This window comes from Pan paniscus, chromosome 13 (genome assembly GCF_029289425.2).
Source record: "Pan paniscus chromosome 13, NHGRI_mPanPan1-v2.0_pri, whole genome shotgun sequence".
Classification (NCBI taxonomy): domain Eukaryota; kingdom Metazoa; phylum Chordata; class Mammalia; order Primates; family Hominidae; genus Pan; species Pan paniscus.
Window position 1 is genome coordinate 84,798,725 of NC_073262.2, and position 18,227 is coordinate 84,816,951.

General features: G+C 38.0%; 1 protein-coding gene across 4 annotated transcripts in view; it reads right to left on the minus strand.

Annotated features, from left to right (window-relative positions):
* The window catches only part of PDE1A (phosphodiesterase 1A), a 395,424-nt gene that overhangs the window by 9,183 nt on the left and 368,014 nt on the right, over positions 1–18,227 (minus strand). For all 4 annotated transcript variants that reach the window (XM_008977183.4, XM_063595222.1, XM_008977185.5 and 1 more), the window contains one exon: positions 1,847–1,963. In XM_008977183.4, coding sequence (XP_008975431.1) covers positions 1,890–1,963 — 74 coding nt within the window. In that variant the 3' untranslated portion in view covers positions 1,847–1,889. The remainder of the gene's footprint in view (positions 1–1,846; positions 1,964–18,227) is intronic.

The following is an 18,227-nucleotide window of genomic DNA, read 5'->3' on the forward strand; positions in this document are numbered from 1 at the left end:
CAGAATTCTATAGAGGTTACATAATTAGTGAACATATAAAATTTATAAGGTGCTACTGAAGATCACATTTCCCGGAAGACTGTGCACCAAAGGCAGGGCTTTCTCAAACTGAGAAGGAAGCTAAATAATTTAACTGGCCTTGACAGAAAAAAAAAAAATTGCCAAATCGTCTGCTCGGGCTTAAATATTATATTTAATTTGAGCGGGCCGCACACTGTTCTAGCTTTGGGGTTTTTTTAGTTGAAAAATGCAAAAAGGGGCCGGGTGCAGTGGCTCACGCCTGTAATCCTAACACTTCGGGAGGCCGAGGCAGATGGATTGCCTGAGCTCAGGAGTTCGAGACCAGCCTGGGCAACACGGTGAAACCCTGTCTCTACTAAAATACAAAAAAATTAGCCAGGCTTGGGGGTGGGCGCCTGTAGTCCCAGCTACTTGCGGGGCTGAGGCAGGAGAATTGCTTGAACCTGGGAGGCAGAGGTTGCAGCGAGCTGAGATTGTGCCACTGCACTCCAGCCTGGGCAACAGAGCGAGACTCGGTCTCCAAAAATAAAAAAAGAAAAATGCAAAAAGGTATTTCATATACAAGATGTTCACCACAGTGCCTGACACTTTATTGTTGCTATTCACAAAACTATTCTTATGAATAAAAGACAGTCTTACAACTGTCTTTGTAACTCAAGAATATTGAGGAAGAAATTATTTTAAAAGCGAATCACATTTTAACACTTTCATATCTAAAGTAACAGCTGTGGAACTAATAATAACAACATCTCTAAGGTTTGGAATGGTACCCTCAGCATTTTCTCTTGCCCCAACCCACCACCCCCATAACAGGATGCGTTATAACACTTGGATTTTGTTCTTTACTTCTTCTTATTTTTAGTAGATATTAAGACATCTCCATTGTAAATACACATCCCTCTTTTCTAACTGCCCATATCTCCGCCATCAGTTCCAGACAGTGATTCTCAATTTTAGTGGACAGAAATATCAACAGACTGGCTTATCAAAAATTCAAATTTTCAAGGCATCACTCCCAGAGTTAATAATTTGGTAGACTGAAAACAAGCCCTAGAAGCTGAATTTTTAAAAAGAGAACCATAGATGCACATGTTCACAGATTTTAACAAACATGATATTTGCTTTATAATATGTACTTGCTTTGTTTTAATTACTGGGTAGAAACATATTTTTACATGAAATAAAACAAGAAATCAGTCTAAAACATTTATATTTCTTACATGACATGGAAAAAGAAATGAGGATTAAACATCCCCATGAACGTATTTATTATTGTTATTATTATTATTATTTTGAGATGGGGTCTTGCACTGTCACCCTGGCTGTAGTATAGTGGCCTGATCTCGCTCACTGCAACCTTCGCTTCCCAGGTTCAAGCAACTCTCTTGCCTCAGCCTCCCAAGTATCTGGGATTACAGGTGCCTGCCACCACACCCAGCTAATTTTTTATATTTTTAGTAGAGACAGGATTTCACTATGTTGGCCAGGCTGGTCTCAAACTCCTGACCTTGTGATTTGCCCACCTTGGCCTCGCAAAGTGCTGGAACTACAGGCATGAGCCACTGTGCCCGGCCATTTTTAAAATTATTTTTAAAGATTGAAAATTTTAGTTCCAGTAAATATAATTTTTGTTGATTAACAAATTAAGAACTATTTGAAAAGGTAAATATTTAAAGTTTACCTGTTAAGATTTTGTCTCAAAGGATTGATGATAGAGATTTAAAAACTCTAGGAGGGCATTTAAATAAGATAATTTCATCCATAATGGTATTCTGCAAACCATTTACTTTAGAAGTTAAGTTTCTGGTCTATAAAATAAAATTACCTCTCATGTTTAAAATGACAGAAGTCTTTAAGGTGTTTCGGGCCTATGAATGTGTCTCATCATGTTTTTCTTCAGCATTTACTAAGTCTTCTGAGTTCTTATGAAGATCGGATTCACCTAAAAACATAAGGAAACACAAGCAAAACAAAACAAAATAAGGCTTTGGAAAAAACTAATAAGGTTAGGAGACTGAAGAACTTTGTAAAATGTTGAAGACTGAATTTTACAATGGATTTTGTGGCACATTTTTTCAAAGACACCAAACATCTTCCTTTCAGCCTGTGGATCTACATAGTATAACAAGCTATCTTCTGTTGGTTACATAACTTTCTCAAGCTGTGATTTAATATGAAAATACAGAAATAAAATAGATGAAACATGTTTAAACATCTATTAAATCCCATGTAAAAAATCATGTTTTTTTCTGAATATTTTTTAATTGGAACAAATTCCTTTAACTAAACCTTCTAATGATCAATGTTTTTTTTAACCATATATTGCTTAGTTGCTATGAATATTTAAAAATGAGTATGAAAGGATAGTAGTGTTTAAGATACCATCTGTCAAGACAAACTAATCTTGGAATCACTCAGTTTCCATATAAACTTTCAAGAAAAATAAAATATTAGCATGGAAAAATCTTTCAACATTTCTGGAGAGGTTGTAGAGAATCTATGAAAATAGAAGTATAAAGCAAAATGTTTAGATGAAAGAGTCTTATTACATAACCAACAAAGTAAACAAAATAAACAGAAATTAATTTTTGAGTCAATTACTTGAAATATCTTGATAGTTCAGGAAATAGTCACATACAATGAAAGGTTCTTTCTGTCTGAAGTTTGAGTAAAGATATTCTAACAATTAAACTGCCCAATTAACTTTGTTATAATTCCTTTAACATATATTGTAGCATTGTATCAATTCAGTTGCAGCATATTTTTGTTGAGGTTATGTAATTAGTGGACATACAGAATTTATAAGGTGCTATTACAAAACAATTTTGTCTTTACGATATGGAGGGTGGGGACTTATCTTCTCAGCCAAGATCAAAATTTCAGGTAGTCTCATTACTTTCCTGATCATTCTTAGAGAACTAAAAACATCCTGTGATCACATTAAGTTGCCAAAATCTCAAATCAGACAATAGAAGGCCTGGTCTCATGTAATACACATCGTCAAACAAAGATAAGACTCCTTTCCCACCTTGTTTGTTACAGAACCCAGAAATGGTGCCTGTGTGTGTGGAGGGGGGTGGGGTGTGTATGGTTGATGTTTCTCTCATTTCTTGCTTGCTCTCCCTCCACTGGCTACTTTGGGCTCCTAAGCATGGGAGAGAAGAAGGCTAAGAGGAGCAGCAGTGTTGTAGGATGGCTTTGCACTCACTAGACCTGGCAGGCGTTTACAGCTGCCTTTATTTTCTGTGAGCACAGTCATGGGCTCTTAACAGAATTCTTGCCAAGGACCATGGCTTTTTACCAGGTTGGTAAGACCCATGAATCTCTGGCTTCTTTACAATGTCCACAGCCCCTGGAAATTTGCTGGTACATTTCCAGCTTCTGTCTGCTGAGGTCCCATCAGCTTTCCAAATGTGGGTGGGTACATTTGGTTCACATGACACACTCTTGAGGCATTTGTTTCCATGAATGACTGGAAGAAAAGCTGAAATCTACACAGCTGTCTCTCCTTTGGCTCACCTGCCACCATTTAACTCTTTAGATATCTCAGGTAGGAACTAGATTCCATTCTCAATAGCCTCTTAAATTCAATCTCTCCAAGGGTCTTGGTGAAGTTCTCCTCCCTTAATTTGAGGTGAAGAAGGAAGCGTTTCTGCACTTTTCCCAATAGCAGAGAAGTCTTTAAAGAAATCATCTTCATAAATCTTTTTTTTTCAAGCTCAGTGACCTGAGCTTTTCATTTGTTTGAATTGGGAAAGGGTTTTATGCATCTTATTACTGAGTTTTGAATCTTCTTTGGAATTCGTGTCTCAAAAATCCGTTTTTTTCTGACATTTATCATGTTAGAGTCTTGGTTTAAATTCTGATTTAATATTCTGTTACTTAAGACTAGATTAGAACAGAACAAAACAGTCTAGAATAGAACAGAACATAGTAAAAAGAACAGACTGAATTACAAGAAAGAAATAGAAGTAATTAACTAATTCACTGGTTCTCAAAATTTTTTAGAGAACTTTTTATAATGGGTAAAGGCCATTACTAAGGCCATCCACCACCAAATTATTTATCTTATTTCTAGTGAATAAAGAAATCAGCAGTAATAAAAGAGTAAAAGAAAAAGAAAGTAATCAAATGGCAACAAGGCAGCAATTATAAAAAATAACAAATCCCCAAATGATACACATATTATACCCAATAATAATTCTGTACATGTGATTAGCAACAATTAAAAACTATGATAAACTCAAGATAAGAGTTTCGTAGCACTGAAAAAGGGTCTTCCTTGAAAACTAAAATTCCAGCTCTTTTCAGGAGTAGACACGCAATTGCCAAGGAATTTCATGACAGCCAGATAGCAGAGTCCTCAGCAAATCCAAATTACATTATTTTAGTTGATAAATCTTTAGGTGTAGACGCCTTTACAATTAACTTGGGCAGTACTGCTTGTTAGTGACCCTTAGTACTTCATAAAAAAGGAAGTCATTCTGACATATCATTCTCCCATAAAGAGGAAATAATTTGCATTTTCAATCCATTAAAGATCATCTTAGATGACCTTTATGGCCCAAGAGTGTACCATATAAAGGCTTCGAGAAACACCCATATACCAAGGTTCCAAATGGTTTTGAATCATAGATCCCTCTTGTAGTCTGGTGAAGCCTATGGCCCGCTTTTCAAAGTACAATTTATAAATAAAATAAAACATATATGATTACTAAGAATTCTACTTAAAATACAGTTATCAACATATTTAAGTAAACCTAGTGATGTGCTATAGTGTTATATATGCTCCATTAATGCATTAAATTAAAAGGTCTAATTGAAGGTCTACCTATGTAGTTTTGAAATAGTGATATAAAATGATACTTCAAGGTTGCTACACTAAATATAAGTGTATAATAGGTATACAATAAATAGATATATAGTTCTATTGATGACAAAAATACCATAAATGTTGATGCATATTCTTTCCTACAAATGAAGAGAATGATAAATTTCAGTTAAAGACTAGTAAAAAGAAATCCCTCCCTAAGTATTCTGAACCTCTCTATATAACTCTGGATTAAAACTTGATCCAGTCTAACTTCATTTTTCAGGCAAGAAATAGGTCCAGAATAATCGATTGACTTTCTACAATGCAGATCATAAATAGATAACCTGAAGTCAAGACTGTTGGCTTTTAATTCACTGGTACTTCAAGAAGACCAGTAACGTCACTTTTGAATTTCATCTTACTGAAAGGATTTGCAATGTCATATGTATAGAAAGCTGCTCATTAGGAATGAATGCAAGTGGTCTGCTCAAAGAAATTGCATATAAACTTGTTTGTCAGCCAGGAAAAACAGTGAAAATAAAGGAACATCAATAATTCTGTTCAGTTCAAGGAGTTTTAGGTGTTCATCTCAACCAGTTTCAAAAGTTCAAATCTAACAAAATAATTTGTAAAATGATAGAAATTTTATGGGTTTGGTTTGTAAATAGAGTCTCAATTCTTCAAGGAGCAGGGAGGGGATAGTTGTTATAGGAGAGACAAACTTACCAAAACCAACAGAAATCCTCTAAATTTAGCTAATCTAGGCTTTTAGATTGCAATTTAAGCTCACTTTTACCATATTAGAATCATAATGTGTTAGACTCCTGGTGCTGTGAATAAGACTTGCAGGGAATTACACCAAACACACTATCAAGTGGATATTAGAGACTTTTGTCCTCCAGTCAGGGTCTCACTAACTATCTGAGAAATAACCTGTTAGGATAAATTATTATACAATTGAAAATATACCAATAATAATCAATACTTTGTGAACACCAACTAGGTGGCAGACACTATTCTAAGTGCTTCACTCACCTCACTTCCCTGAATCCTCACAGCAAACTTATTATTATTATTTTTTGAGACAAAGTTTTGCTCTTGTTGTCCAGGCTGGAGTGCAATGGTGCAATCTCAGCCCATTGCAACCTCCGCTTCCTGGGTTCAAGCGATTCTCCTGCTTCAGCCTCTCAAGTAGCTGGGACTATAGGCATCTGCCACCACACCGAGCTAATTTTTTTGTTTTTTGTTTTTTTGCATTTTTCATAGACACGGGTTTCACCATTTTGGCCAAGCTGGTCTTGAACTCCTGACCTTCAGGTGATCCACCTGCCTTGGCCTCCCAAAGTGCTGGGATTACAGGTGTGAGCCACCACGCCCTGCCCCCCTCACAGCAATCTTATAAAGTAAGGTTGAACAATTGTGGAAGCTGAGACATAGCTTGAAAGCTATCTGCCCAAAGTCTTAAAGCCAGCAAGGGGCTGGATCCTCTGACAAAGGACAACCAGAATCTTGGCCTCTGGTTTGACTGTTTCCCAAGCTACAATCATGAGTAACCTACCCTCACCAATTCTGCTGTATTCATATGCCACCTGTCCTCTCGCTTACCTAATATTTTTCTTTAAATAGACTTTAAATATACTCCTTTAAAAATTAGTTTTGTTCTCAACAGTGATTTTCCTACCACAGAAATAAATTTGTTGTTCTTTTTGTATTTTTCTAATACCTCAAATCCATAATTAAAAGATCATTTCTCATGTAGATATAAAAAACAAAATGATTTAATAGCTTATTTTGCACTCGTTATTTTTGACTTATCTAGCCCAACAATCCCTGCATGTAAGTGGGAAAATCATCATTATGATTTTCATTTTAGAGATGAGAAAGACATGATTAGAGGGGTAGCTGACTATTCCAACGCAAAATAGCCTAGGTGAATTTGGGAGACAGAATCACAAGCTATTCCTCAGAGCAATGCCCCAGTTAATTTTTTAAATTTAACAGCAATAATAAATGGTGTTTGAAAAATACCACAAAATTGGTTTGTGCAGTCTTTTCAACAGAAATACTAGCTCTGAGTATCACTGCATTCTTATTTTTTCATAAGAAGAATATTACCTTTGCTATGTATAATAGTATTTCCTTAGGCACATCTCTAAGTTGCTTCAGCTTTACTTTTAGACCATTTATATAGTTTATGTTGCAGATAACTAGAATAAATTGGTGATCAAAGATTAAAGTTACAGTCATTGGAGAAATGTAATGTAGGATAAATCAGATATTCTGATTTGAATTGGTGTTTTGGCATCCATATAATGTAGTTTGCCTTACATGCTGGGAAAAAGAAATCTATTTTAATACCAGGGGAAATACTTTCCCTATTTTTTTCCTCTTTTTTTTTTTTTTTTTTTTTTGAGATGGAGTCTCGCTCTTGTTGCCCAGGCTGGAGTGCAATGGCATCATCTTGGCTCACTGCAACCTCTGCCTCCCAGGTTCAAGTGATTCTCCTGCCTCACCCTCCCAAGTAGCTGGGATTACAGGCACCTGCCACCAGGCCCAGCTAATTTTTGTATTTTTAGTAGAGACGGGGTTTCGCCATGTTGGCCAGGCTGGTCTTGAACTCCTGACCTCAGGTGATCCACCCGCCTCAGCCTCCCAAAGTGCTGGGATTACAGGTGTGAGCCACTGTGCCCAGCCTATTTTTTTCCTCTTAATTTTAATGCATTTGGAGAAGAAGCAGTTGTATGTGTTCGTTTACTTTGCAGTATGCGTGAAGGCAACAGTAAGAGAAGACAGGACTGCACACTAGACAGAAGAAAAAGAAGGCTGTGAAAACAAAATTCCACTTAATTCCAAAATGTGCTAGCTCCAACCCTGTAAAATTAGAGCAAGTAATACCTTAAAGTGTTACATAAGACACAAATCAAGAAATAGGTAAATTATGTATTGGTTCATTAAAGAAAAACAGAAACATCTGATTTTGAGGAAAATACACCAATTTACTTTAGCAAGCTTTATACTTACACCCAATGCATATGTGCTAGGCATCTAGATATGTAGAGAGTTTTACAGGTGATCTACAGAAAATGAAAAATTTATATGTATATTCATCTGCAAATCAGTGAAATTATACTCAACTTGGGGAAGCTAATACCTTGTCAGACAGCCAGAAATCTTAGCGCTTAAGTTACACTGAAATAGTTTAACAATGTGGGAGGTAGTTCAGCTGGCACCTTGAAAGAGTTGTCTAAAATTGGGTCTGAAGGTTGTATATGTTTTGTTGGCACACAGGTAGGAGTATGCTGTTAGTGAAGGGATGAGGAGGTACGGTGGAGTCTGAGCAAAGGCAGAGGGTTGAAAAGAAAAATGATATGCCAGGAAAGAAATGAAGCCCAGCTGAGAAAACTACTGTGAGCTCCTACCCACTGGTTGAAGCAATTATTTCTCCATCAGAGTGTCATTCTTTTAGAGGAAGGCTCTGACACCTATTAAAATGTTATTATTCCTAGAAGGGAACTTTGTGACTGAATCGCAGATCTTCTTAAAAGAAAGCAGGCTCTGAGAGCAGGGAGATGATAAGAATGCACAGGCATTGATTGAAGGTAGAGAAGTTGGGGGTGGCAATGGAGAGAGAAGCTCTGGAGTGGTGAAGTTAAGACCATTCAAATCACACTTTATCTCTTGTAAAGAGTAGCAGGAATCAGCCATGGAAATGATCAGATTTGGCTCGTAGAGGCAAGTTGATGTGAAAGGCAACATGGGGCTGCTCTGATTTCTCAATTAGGATGAAAAATGGGATGAAAATTGAGTCTGATGTTGGAGATACTGAAGGGTAGGAGGTTTGGAGGCAGGTAAGGGATGAGAAATTACTTAATGGGTATAATGTACACTATTCGGGTGATGGCTGCACTTGAGTGTGAGAGAAATGCCAAAAATTCACATATTCTTTATCTTTATAAATAGGACAAATTAACTGTAGAATATTGATTTTAACTATCTACCTAAGTGAGTTTCAAAAGCTAAAACTTGGAAAAAATAATCTGTAAAATGATGCAAACATTTTGGCTTTCCTTTAAATAATCTGAATAAACTATTCTGGTTGATTGAGTTTTCTTTGTAAAGCTGGATTAAGAAAACAAACAAACAACAACAACAACAAAACAAACTTCAATTGCCTTTAGTAAAAATGTCAATACATAAATCCATTTCTGTGCCTGAATGGAGAATGTTGAATATGATTGAATTTGTTTTGATTATGATAATCATGTAAAAACAAAAACAAAAAATCCTGAGGTGCATTGTTCTAAACATAAACCATTAATTTTCACTCTCCTATACATGTACACTAGATATATACGTGTCAAATAAACATGTATCATTCATCCTTATTATGAATGGCTCTAAGAAGTTGATATGGTTTAGCTGTGTCCCCACCCATATCTCACCTTGAACTTAATAATCCCCACGTGTGAAGGGCAGGGCCAGGTGAAGATAATTGAATCATGGGGGCAGTTTCCCCATACTGTTCTCACGGTAGTGAATAAGTCTCACGAGATCTGATGGTTTAATAAATGGGAGGTCTCCTGCTTCTTGCCTCTCTTGCCTGCCGCCACGTAAGCCACACCTTTGCTTCTCCTTTGCCTTCTGCCATGATTGTGATGCCTCCTCAGACATGTGGAGCCGTGAGTCCGTTAAACCTCTTTCTTTTATAAATTACCTAGTCTCAAGTATGTCTTTATTAGCAGTGTGAGAACAGACTACTACAGAAATCATTTAAAAAACAATTCTTAAATTTTCTGGTTTGTTACCATTTCTCAATTTACAAGTTAAAAAATTAATTGAAGGATCTACTTTCAATGTGGAATTTTATAACATAATACTACTACTAACAAATTATTTTTCAAGTTGCTTAACTTTAAGAATGTCAGAAAAAAAAATAAGGCATTCATATTATGTAATTTTACCACTTATCTGAAATCTCTCACCTATAATTTTTCATTGCTCTCTTTTTTTTTTAATGGGCCCAAACATGAATATAAAAAAATGTCAAATTTTAATTCTGCTTTTTTTTTTTTTTTTTTTTTTAAGAGAGGGTCCCACTCTGGTTACCCAGGCTGAAGTGCAATGGTGCCATCATGGCTCGCTGCAGCCTCCACCTCCTGGGCTCAGTTGATCCTCCCAACTTCAGACTCCCAAGTAGCTGGAACTACACAAGCACACCACCATGCCCAGGTACTTTTTTATATTTTCTGTAGAGATGGGGTTTCGTCATGTTGCCCAGGCTGGTCTTGAATTCCTGGACTCAAGCAATCTGCTCACCTCGGCCTCCAATAGTGTTGGGATTACGGGCATGAGCCACCATGTCCAGCTGGGAAATTCTGGCTCTTTATGCAATAACCTTAAAATGATGTAATACACAACCACATTTATATTTTAAATTCTTCTATCTGACTAAATATGGACTAGATATATACATGTAGGATAAACATGTATAATTCATCTTTATAATGAATGGCTCTAGGAAATTGATATGGTTTGGCTGTGTCCCCACCTATATCTCACCTTGAACTATAATAAGCCCCACGTGTCAGCCAGGTGCAGTGGCTCAGGCCTGTAATCCCAGAACTTTGGGAGGCAGAGCCTGGTGGATCACCTGAGGCCGGGAGTTTGAGATCAGCCTGACCAACAAGGAGAAACCCCGTCTCTACTAAAAATACAGAAAATTAGCTGGGTATTGTGGCGCATGCCTGTAATCCCAGCTACTGGGGAGGCTGAGGCAGGAGAATTGCTTGAACCAGGGAGGCAGAGGTTGCAGTGAGCCGAGATTGCACCATTGCACTCCAGCCTGGGCAAAAAGAGAGAAACTCTGTCTCAATAATAATAATAATCCCCACAGCTCAAGGGCGGGGCCAGGTGAAGATAATTGAATCATGGTTGCAGTTTCTCCCATGCTTTTCTCACGGTAGTGAATAAGTCTCATGAGATCCGATGGTTTTATAAATGGGAGCTCCCCTGCACAAGCTCTCTTGCCTGCCACCATGTAAGCCATGACTTTGCCATAATTGTGAGGTCTCACCAGCCATATCAATAATCTGTCTATATGTATTTTAGCATGAAGTGTTACTATAGCTCAAATTATCTAATCATAAGTTATCTGTGCAGGAAATAGCATAAGAGCATAACTTAGTAAGGAGGAATAACTTAAGTTTATAATTATTAAGAACAATATTAGTAGCAACAGTAAAAACAATAGTAAACATTCAGAAAATGCTTACTATGTACCAAGCACTGTGCTTAGTGCTTCACATATTTTATCATCTTATCCTTTCAACACTTTTTTTTTTTTACCCAAGGTCATACACCATCTAAGTGACAGAGCTGGGCTTTCAACCCCAGAGCCATGAATTTTATTACTAAGTTGAAGAGTTTGGTAACATGGTGCTAAGGCTCTGACTCAAAGGGGAAAGTATCTATTGATTGGAAAGGGCAGGAGCATTCCTAGTCATCTGGAAAAGCACAACAGTGAAGTTTCCAGTTGGGAAATGTGGAGTAAACATGACATTTTTCATCTTCCTTCTCTAACAAGCTACTAGTATTTGAAATTCAGTTCTTCAGGGGTGGCTGAGTAGTGTGGTAGTAAGAAGTGTGAGCAGCATTTGTAAGAAATAAGATTATCTTTTTACTACTATTCTCTGTGATAAAACCAGCAGTAGAAGATAATCTAAAAAGAATCCAGCAGCAAGGCCTGCACAAGTCCTATACCCCTGGGGATTTCAAAGTAAAGGGCTGCTAATACTATAAAGGAGAAATAATAGACATTGGGACTCCAAGAATAATGAGAAGTTATTTTATTTAAAATCCAGTATAAATATATAACTGAAGTAAGTATCTATGCTTAAAAAATCAAAAGATGTAGAGGAGCACAAACCCTGTTATCATTTTTGTTTCGTTGAATTTTTTATTTTATTATTATTATTATTTTATTTTATTTATTTATTTTTTTTGAGACAGAGTCTTGCTCTGTCACCCAGGCTGGAGTGCAATGGTGCAATCTCGGCTCACTGCAACCTCCAGCTCCTGGGTTCAATCGATTCTCCTGGCTCAGCCTTCCCAGTAGCTGGGATTACAGGCACACGCCACCATGTCTGGCTAATTTTTGTATTTTTAGTAGAGACAGGATTTCACCATGTTGGCCAGGCTGGTCTCAAACTCCTGACCTCAGGTGATCCACCTGCCTTGGCCTTCCGAAGTGCTGGGATTACAGGTGTGAGCCACTGTGACCAGTCTATTTTGATGAATTGTGACTCTCCATCCTGAAACACCATGGCTAAGCATCCATTGTAGATCTTAAAACATCTCAAATTGTGCACACTTTGCATATTCAAACATAGCAAGAGCTATGAACTGTTTCTAACCTAGAGACTGCAAATATCACAAGTTTCTATAGACTCTAAGACCCAATTTTAGTGTTTATAATCAACAAACTCTTCAATGCAGAGGGCACTTCTTTGTATGAGTTTCCATCTAGGGAGGATGCGAGAAGAGTCAGGAAAGTAAGTTTCCTTTGATTTTTTTTCTCTTCGTTTTTTTCGTGGAGACTAAACCCACTTACAATCTTTACCAACCTAAATAATATTCACCATGTAAGTATCTGTTACAGAAGAACAAGTCATCAAATGCTGGTGGTATGCATAATCCAAAATTCTAGAGTCTATAGATATCCCTGATGGTATTGTGTAAACACTGTTCAACAAATTTGTAAACTGAGTTGAATTGGAGCTACCAAATGCCCCCAGAAATAAATGTTTTTCCATCTCATCTTTTAGCTTGCAGCCACCAAATCTTTAACTCTAAGAGGCTTTAGAGAGTTGGTAGTAGCTATGTTGATTGGGCCTAAGAATCAGCCAAGATAGAAATCAATTCCACATATTCAGCTATGCTTTAACCTGGGGTGAGAAAGGCTCTTGGCTTCTTACAAAAGTCTTTCCACGTTATTTCTTTCTCTGCTATGTACATGTCAATACCTAACTTTGGCTGGCTATGATGGGGGGTTATTTGATGGGATATGTGGAGAGAGCTAGCTTCATCTACTTAGAGTTTGTGAACGTAGTGGTGGAAGAAATTGCCTCCCTTGGATGTATATGCAAGTTGCTCCTATTGAAGTAAACTTGTAAATTCATGCTTTAAAATAAAAGCACTTTAAGCAATTAGTCACAAAGTACTTTATTGATCTACAACTTTCAGTCAGGATTATGAGAAGCAGTAGAATCTCTAATCTCTAAAGACTCATGTAACAGGTTAACTGTCCTGATGGAGGCGAACTTATTTAATATAAGTTGTGGGTGTTTTGTTATCTCTACATCAAATTACATCAAAACTATTCTCTTACTCTTGTTGTACTGCCTTTATTTGATGAAGTTTTTGTTTATTACTGATGTATTTGGGTTTCTCTGAATCAGCAGGCATGCCTTCATATTTTATAGAAGTCTCATCTAAGATGGAAGGGTAATGTGGGAACACAGGAGCCTTCTGAATGAATCCCATGTCCAGAGTGATGAGTTAATATCTTTGAGTTGATATTAACTTGACTGAATTTCTATTGCTAACTCTACAAAAATTTCCTGACATGAATCAAAATTAGTGCATGGCTTCCAAGACCACTCACTACCCAGTTGTCTTGCTAAAGAATGGGCCTTGGTTATGTTTTGAAGATGACACTGTAATAAACTTTGAGCATCAGATTCTTGTAGGTTTTCACCATCTTCCCATGAAGACATACTGAATCCTACCTTAAGAGATCTTTTAGATCACTTTTCCTTTCCTTTTCACTTTGCATAATTTTTTTCTTTGGAGAAAGAACAAAATACAGAAATTAAATACATATGACAGAGATCAAATACTTTAGTTATACATTTTTTGCATAATTACTGGGAATTTCCTAGATTCCTATCATTAAAAAGAGAAAGTTATATTAGCCAAAGTATAAATAGCAGTCCTAGAAGAAGTAAAATTAGGGAAGCTGAAGAGTTTGGGCTGTATACAGTCTAAATCTAGGCATATTTTAAGAGATAAAAATTAAAATGGTAAAAATCCCTTCAGGAAAGAATTGAATTGTCATAAACCAAGTTTACTGGATGAGCTAAAGTGTCCTCTTTTTGAGAAAATTTAGGTTTACAGAACATTCTTTTTTAGAATCCTTCTTTCCCCCTAAAGGCTTCTGTGACAGGTATATGAAGTGGCAGAATCCTTAACAGAAAGTATTTAGATAAAGATGGTCCATTTATAACTATATAGAGTGAGCAGTTGTAGTAACCATTCAGAACAAGCTAATTCCATTGCTTGATTTACTCGTCAGAAAACTGGATGGATTTGAGAGATATTTGGGGATAAACTTTATAGACTATCTTGATAGGTTAATTAAGAATGGAAAGGTGATAGAAATCACCTATCAAGATAATTCATCATACAGCAGTTCACTCGACTGATTGATGGACAGTGCCATTGCATGTTTTGTCATGAGTAAAGCATAATCTTATATATATCAAAATCATCTTGAGCAAGTAATATTTTTCCATAGTACACTTCTTTAAGGAAGCTTTATATGAAATATCCATTCAGTCTCAAGGAACATATGTGAGCTGAGGAGAATAAGAATTAATGTAGGCCTAGTGCATTGGCTCTTGCACTTTGGGAGGCTGAGGAGAGAGGATCACTTGAGTCCAGGAGTTCAAGACCAGCCTGTGGAACATAGACCACATTTCTACAAAAGTGAAAATTTAGCCAGGCATGGTAGTGTGTGTCTGTAGTCCTAGCTATTCAGGAGACTGAGGCAGGAGGATTTCTTGAGCCCAGGAGTTTGAGGCTGCAGTGAGCTATGATTATGCCATTGCACTTCAGGCTGGGTGACACAGCGAAACCCTGTCTCAAATTAAAAAAAAGAATTATTGTAGAAAATGCCAAGTTCTAAACACTTTATATACATTGACTCATTTAATCCTCCTAACAGCTCTTGAGACAGAAACTATTTTTGTGATCCTCACTTTATAAATGAGCAAACTGAAACACAAAAAAGATTAAATCAATTGTCCAAGATTACATAACTAGTAAGTAAGGAACCAGAATTGAAAAAGATAGTCTAGTTCTAGAGTCCTGGATCCTAACTGTATATTATGCTCCCTCCCTGGGTGTAATGTACTGCCTTTTATGTTTTTGGCTTTTCTTAGCGTGATGATTAATTTTAGGTGTCAATTTGACTGGGTTGAGGGCTGGTGAGGTACTGATTTTGGGTATGGCTGTGAGGGTATGTCCAGAAGAGATTGACCCATGAGTTAGTGAACTGGGCCACCCTCAATGTGGGCAGGCACCATCCAGTCAGTTAGGGATGTAGGTAAAGCAATGCAGGCAGGAAAAGGGAGACATTCGTCTTGCTCAGCTTTTTCTTTTGGCCTCTCTGTCTCTCTCTTCCTGAGTAGACACCTTTTTATCCTTTGCCCTTGGACACCAGACTCCAGGTTCTTTGACCCTTAAACTCTGAGATGCAGTAGCCACCTCCTGGGGCACTCTAAGGCCGTTGGCCTCAGATTGGGGCTGCATTCTTGGCCTCCTTGGTTTTGAGGCTTTCAGACTGAGATGGTCACACTACCGGCTTCTCTCAAAGCCATGCTACAAACTGCTTCTTCATCTTGCAGACGGCCTATCGTGGTGACACTTTGCCTTTGTGACAGTGTGAGCCAATTTTCCCCAATAAATTCCCTTTCATGTATATTCTATTGGTTCTGTCCCCCTGGAGAGCCCTAATACAGACACTGATGCCAGGAATGGTTCTAGAGGAACAGTATTTTTAAAAGGAGTTTCCTTAATTGGTTTTGGGATTTCTGGAACTGACTCTATAAGCTGATTAAACCTAAATAGTCTTTGGCGTGAACTGTTTATAGAGATACACAAAATAAAGGCACTTGATGCTTCTAATTCACCACTTTCAGGAGGGAAGGAGTTCAGTGACTCTATGCATACCTTCAAACTCTGGTGGGAAACCAAGGAATGATAATGAAGTTAGTTGGGTGCTCTTAATATCACTGGACAAAGTGAGGAAAGAAAAAGATGAGCTCAGGGATTCCAACTCCCAGCTCCAGATGCATATACATACCCTAAAAGTTTCTAAGTGTGTCCTGAGGGAGAATCTCCTCTTCTTTAGCCATGGGACTTAAACTGCTGAAAATCAAACACAAGCCTTCAGCATCCATCGGCTGAGTTACAAAGAAAGGTGAACTCTCAGCCTTTACTGGTATCTAGTGTTAAAGTGAGGACATTGGTTGGGGAAAAAAAAATGGAATTATCTAAATGGGGATGGAGATGTGTGGGATGATCCTGATGGAGCTGGGGGCATTGAGCTCGTAAATTCTGAAGAGTATTTTTTGCCAAGGTGACTGTCCTCTCCACCTCCAGAGGCAGTGGCACCCCCACCCACAATGGTATCTCTTTTCCACCCCTCTCTGGGATTAACTGCATTGTCAGAAAAAAGAGTAATGGTCTCCCCTGCAGCAGTTGCTAGGCAAGACAATGCTGATTCTCCTTGAGACCCACCCCTACTACCCCTCTTTGCTTCTAAACCTGTAACTAGACTGAAATCCCAGAGGGGAGGTTCAGAGTGTGACCCACAAGGAGGTGCGCTATACTCCAAAAGAACTACTTGAGTGTTCTCATTGATACCAGCAGAAATCCAAGAAACATGTGTGGGAATGGATATTAAGGATGTGGGATTATGGTGGAAGAAACAAAGAATAAGGTCAAATTTATTGATATGAGCCCACTAAGCTTATATTCTGCATTTAATATTGAAGCTCAAGGAGTGAAAAAAGGCACTGTAAGTTTATTTGGCTGACTGGCTGAAACATGGATCAAAAAATAGACCACCCCATGAGTGAGCTGGGGATGCCTGATCTACCTTGGTTTCATTTAGAGGAGGGAATTAAAAGGCTTAAGGAAATTGGAATGATACAGTGGACTTGTCACATAAAACCTACTCCCCCACACTGCGAGGGTCCAGAAGATACACCTTTCACTAATATTTTAAGAAATAAATTTGTGAGGGGAGCACCAGCATCCTTAAAGATCTCTGTGATTGCTCTTCTCTGCATTCCAGAACTTACAGTGGGAACTACAATCACTCAATTAGAAAACAAATGCAATGGGAATAATTGGATCCCTGGGTGGCAGGGGCCAAGCGATGGCACTCAAATGTCAAAGGCAAGGTGGGCGTAGTTACTGGAATTAACAGCAGAGGCAAAGCAACAATCAGAATAATCTGACTTGTGTAGACCTCCAGCATTGGCTAATTAATCATGATGTTCCTAGAAGTAAAATAGATGGGAAGCTTACTATGCTCTTACTTGAACCGTAGAAGCACAAAATTTCTGGGTCAAGTGAAGAAAAGTCTAACTCAAATCATGACAACAGGGAATCACTGCCCCTCCATCAATTTCTAGACTTGAGCCAGTTTACAGACCCAGAGCCCTTTAAGTGAAGGGGAGACCAGGTCCTGTTGAGGAAAGACTCTGGTGCACTACATAAAATTTATACTGTTAATCTTTCTCTTATACTTCCCCAAAGGGACCTCTGGCCTTGTATCAGGGAAAGGAAAATAATCAGACTTTTCAGGGATGACTGGCCACTGGCTCTGAACTGACATTGATTCCAAGAGACTGAAAACATCACTGTGGCCCTCCAGTTATAGTAGAGGTTAGGGGAGTCAGGTGATTCATGGAGCTTTAGCTCAGGTCCAGTGGTCCCCGAACCCATAAGGTAGTTATTTCCCCAGTTCAAAATGCATTATTGGAATAGACAGACTTAGCAGCAGGCAGAATCCCCACATCTGTTCCCTAACTAGTGGGTGAAGATTATTATGACAGGAAAGGCCAAATGAAAGCTATTAGAACTGCCTGTACCTAAGACAATAGTAAATAGAAAACAAGGTAGCATTCTTGAAGGGTTTGCAGAGACTAGTGCAACCATCAAGGACTTGACAGATGCAGAGGTGGTGATTTTCACCATGTCCCCATTCAACTCTCCTATTTGACTTGTACAGAAGACAGATGGATCCTGGAGAATGGCAATGGCTTATTGTAAGCTTACCCAAGTGGTGACTCTAATTGCAACTGCTACACCCAATGTAGTTTCATTCTTGAACACATTAACACATCTGGTGCCTGTTATGCAGCTTTAGTTCTGGTAAATGCTTTTTCTCCATACCTGTCCATAAGGCCCACCAGAAGCAATTTGATTCACTGGCAAGGCCAGCAATATACCTTTGCCCTCCTACCTCAGGGGTATACCAACCCTTCAGCCCTATGTCATAATCTATTTTGCAGGGATCTTGATTGCTTTTCCCTTCCACAAG